This window comes from Centruroides sculpturatus, unplaced genomic scaffold (assembly GCF_000671375.1).
Source record: "Centruroides sculpturatus isolate CEXI.00-Female unplaced genomic scaffold, Cexi_2.0 scaffold4598, whole genome shotgun sequence".
Taxonomy (NCBI): domain Eukaryota; kingdom Metazoa; phylum Arthropoda; class Arachnida; order Scorpiones; family Buthidae; genus Centruroides; species Centruroides sculpturatus.
Window position 1 is genome coordinate 2,025 of NW_019388683.1, and position 4,234 is coordinate 6,258.

Sequence of the window (4,234 nt, forward strand, 5' to 3'; positions counted from 1 at the left end):
ACTGATGGTGGCCTATTAGGTACAACCAGTAAACACCGGTTAAAACCAAGTGGCAGTGGGTTCGCACTTAACAAATTGCAGGTTTATGGGATTTTTTGCATCTTTTACACTGAAATAGCGACCAATTTCTTACGTAAACTCTTCCTTGGAGATGTACACCTTCGGCAGATCGCCAAAGGGTTGCATTGTCTTATTCCATCAATTTAATTCAATCAATTGCAGATCTTATAAAATTCATTTTAAAGTTCTAAACATCCCATTTTTATTACATACTTCGAACTCTTTACTCCAGTGAATAATTTCGACAATGAAATGTATTAATAATGTATTACGCACAAAATTCACCATACAAAAACTTTCATTTCAAGTATATTTTCGTTATTCGAGTATTATTTTGTTCTTATTTTTTTATAATTTCTTACCAATTTATTCCATATTATTTTATTTTATAAATTAAATAAATTACTTCTGTTAAATTAATTTGATTAGTTGAAATATCATTAACATAATATTAAAATCCCACTTTTACAATAAAGAGAAATTGCAGCTTTACTCTAATCCATCTTCCACTTTCTTTCCTACGTTTATATAAATATAATTAACTGAATAAAGTCCAGATAGCTTCAATTGACCAATCCGTTGATGAGGTGCGAACCCACCATCAGCTACTAATGCTTAGTAGTTCATTGAATCGGTCACTTGTAGGCACAAAAATGTATTAATTGGGCAATGTAAAACCTGGACATATATACCTGGACATTATTTTTATCTTTTAAATTATAATAAACAAATACTATGGAATGCAGATATCAAAATATTTGTTGCAAAAATATTTAAATTCGTAAATATAATTGTTTTTTTTTTAATTTATATACAATTACAGTATAAATTCTTTTTAACTGTGATCAAGTTTCATCAATCGATCGATTGAGAAAATTAATTGTTTATTAGATCGTAACTTCACTAAATTCGGTTGTAATCTGTGATTTAATTATTTGACGAAAATACATTGATATAATTAAGTATGATATTTAATACGATAACTACTTGGAGAAACCAAAGGTATGTTCTTTTACTTAGAATTAAATTTTAAATTTTCTTGTTGTCAAATATACAAGCAGAGAAATCCAAAATAAAAATACGTAAACGTGCCTTACTTATGTATAATTCACAAGAGACTTTGATATGTCCAGACATGGAAAAAATTCGGGGTATTTTTCTTTATGTATGGATGTTAATGTGTGAAGGCACGAGTTTGTTCATCCTGTTTGAAGCTTAATAACTCCTGTGTTTTTTGCCGAAACTTTTTATAATTTTACAGAGAGGTTTGTGCATTAGGGCCATTGATTATGTTAAATTTTGGTGGTTAAGGGATGACGGGGTGGGAAGATATACGGTCTTGTGACATATATTGAATACTGTCGGACTGAAACACGATTTTACTCGTTACTATCATTTACAGTTTTTGATAATGCCCATCCCTATCCTCAAAATTAGACGGTCGGTCAAGGTGGCAGCCTACCGCTGTGGGGGTCCCGGATTAGATTCTGGTCGGGTCGATAAATCCCCAGGAATTTTTTCGAGGTCCGGTTATGTCGCGCCCGTCTCTCACAACCCGGTAGCTCGATTGTGGGCCTGCACAAACACACAATGGGCTTGCGAAAAGAAGCCCTTTATTGCACGCAGGACAGAAAAAGTTTTTAAAAAACCCTCAAAAGTAAGTTTTTTGCTATTTTATAATAATCAATTACAGTATATAAGTTTTTTTTTAAATAAAATATCGTAACTGATGTCGGCACCAAAATTTTAAATGTTACCAGGAAAATTAAGCAACTCTGCTGCATTTTTATAAAATTGTTTTTATATGGAATTTATATGGAGGGACAAGATTAAAATGTTTATACGAAGAAGCAAACAATACCGTAAATTATTTTATTTAAATATAATTATTCTTTTACTTTTAAAGTTTTAAAATTCTACACAACTCAGTATACGTGTTGAAGGTCTTCCTTGTGTTTTTTACAATACTCTGTTTGTATGTAAATGCCGAGGAGAATGGAAATAAACCAAGTGAGTTAATAACTGTAATTTCTTGATTATAATTATTGATTAATCATAAAAATTTCGTGATTTTTATAGGAATTGTTAAAAGAATGATTGGTGGATCTCAGGTTAAAATTGAGGAATATCCATTTATGGTAAACCAAATAGCAATCATTTTAATTTATATCGCTTAAAGTAAATGTAATAATGTTTTATTTTCAGATGGCCGTTTTACTTAACCAAAATTCAAGTAAAATGAATATCATGTTTATTGGAACTAGCACATTAATTACAACAAGAACTGCTTTGACAGCTGCTCACGTAACAATTTAGTAAGTTAATACATTACGGAGATGGATGTAAACTGAAATTTCTAAGAAAATCTCATTATAAAATCTTACTCTTTTAAAATTACATTTATTTTTATTAACCTTTGTTTGAATTTTTCATATAGTCATGCTGCTAAAAATTTGATTGGGAGTGTGGGACATGCACATAAGTTCCGGGGACGAAAAATACATTTTTCAAATAAGATTGAGCATCCGAACTACGTAGCAAAATATTCTAAAAATGACATTGCAGTGTTAATAATACAAGACGATACTTCTGAATTCGATAGATTTAAACTTCCATCAAATGTCCAACCAATCGCTTTGCCACGTGACAATAAAACATACACTTTTGAAAGAGGATCAATGGTTGGGTGGGGCAAAATTGGACGAGGTAAGTACGCATTTCAATTTTCCATCATATTTCAACGATGATAAGATTTATATGTAAAATAAACAGAAGTATACATTATTTAAGTTGTCAATAATATTCTCAAAATACATAAATATTTTCTTTTTTTAAGTTTTAAATTTGCTCCATAAATCAGTATCAAAATTTCATAACCGTTCATTATTTCATACAATGCACAGTTCCTTTCCTTATAGTAAAACACACAATACGGAATTAGTTTAGTCATCTATTACGACAACATAATCCTTCGTTATGATTACAAATTAGCCATTTCCTGTGTAATAACTGTACAAGTTAAAAGAACAATTAGTATTTTGCCTGAATACATGATGAAATACGGTTGGGTAGGAAAGCATAGAGACACCGTGTTCTGTCCTGACCAACATTTTGTTCTGAAAAGTTTAACTGGCTCCTCTATTCTCTCACACTTGTAAATGTATATGCTATAAGCATTGACATCCAAGTAATAGAGTCTTTGCAATCTCAATCCGCTCATTTTATTATTTTCTCTTCAATATGTATGCTTTATTGCTTAAAAAAGAAAATGTATATAAAAAAATACATTGTAAAAAATACAAAGTATGAACGACAATACGAATAAATCGAATTGTTCCTGTGATGTTGAAACAAGACAAGAATATTCGTGTGGTCTTTAATTCTTTGTATTTTATATAAATATATTACGTCCTGGATTTTAGAATTTTGCTTTACATTTTAAAAACATGAATAAAATTTTATTAAATTTAAACTACTATTAAAATTAAAAATTAAATTATATAGAAATTTAAGGTTAAACATCTGATTTCTACGCTAATACATTTATTTGTCTCATATTTATAAAGATAAAAAAGACGTAACCCCCTTCCTCAGAGCGGCATATTTCAATATAATCAATACCACCGATAAATATAAATCAATGTCTAAACCAGTAATTGTCGTACGAGAAGAAGGTGTAACCTTAATGTTCGTAAGTACAAACTTATATGTATTATAGTGTTTAGTATAATATAAATATATGTATATTCTATAAGCATGCAGACACGTGAATTTTTTAATTTTAGGGTGATTCCGGTAGCCCCCTTATTTACGAAGCCAATAACGGAAAGAAAATACAAGTTGGTGTTGCAAGTACAGGTCAGGCACGTCCCGGTGGGATTAACAACTTCATGTCGACAAGTTACTTTATTGACTTTATAAGAGAAAACTGCGTAGGAGAATTGACATTTGTGTAATTGTAAATAATTCAGATAAATTTACTCTTACCTCTGAATCATATTTTAAAATATCTATAAAGTCATTCTTCTGTATTGTCAAAAGTATATGTCTTTATTGTAAACGTATTTTTTTTATAAATAATAATTATTATTATAATAATACTTCATTACTTCCAAAAACAATTCATGTGTGTTCAGTACGTGCCTCAATAGTTTTGGGTGTCTCTTAAAACAAA

The 4,234-nt window shown here is 29.8% G+C and overlaps 1 protein-coding gene across 1 annotated transcript; it reads left to right on the forward strand.

Moving 5' to 3' along the window:
- Window positions 1-2,139: 2,139 nt before the first annotated feature.
- Window positions 2,140-4,016, forward strand: LOC111617039 (clotting factor B-like; the record flags this gene model as incomplete). Its single annotated transcript, XM_023358379.1, has 5 exons — window positions 2,140-2,198; window positions 2,266-2,375; window positions 2,498-2,766; window positions 3,627-3,751; window positions 3,846-4,016. Coding segments are annotated over 5 exons (734 nt in total), but the record flags the coding sequence as incomplete, so codon positions are not given.
- Window positions 4,017-4,234: the final 218 nt, after the last annotated feature.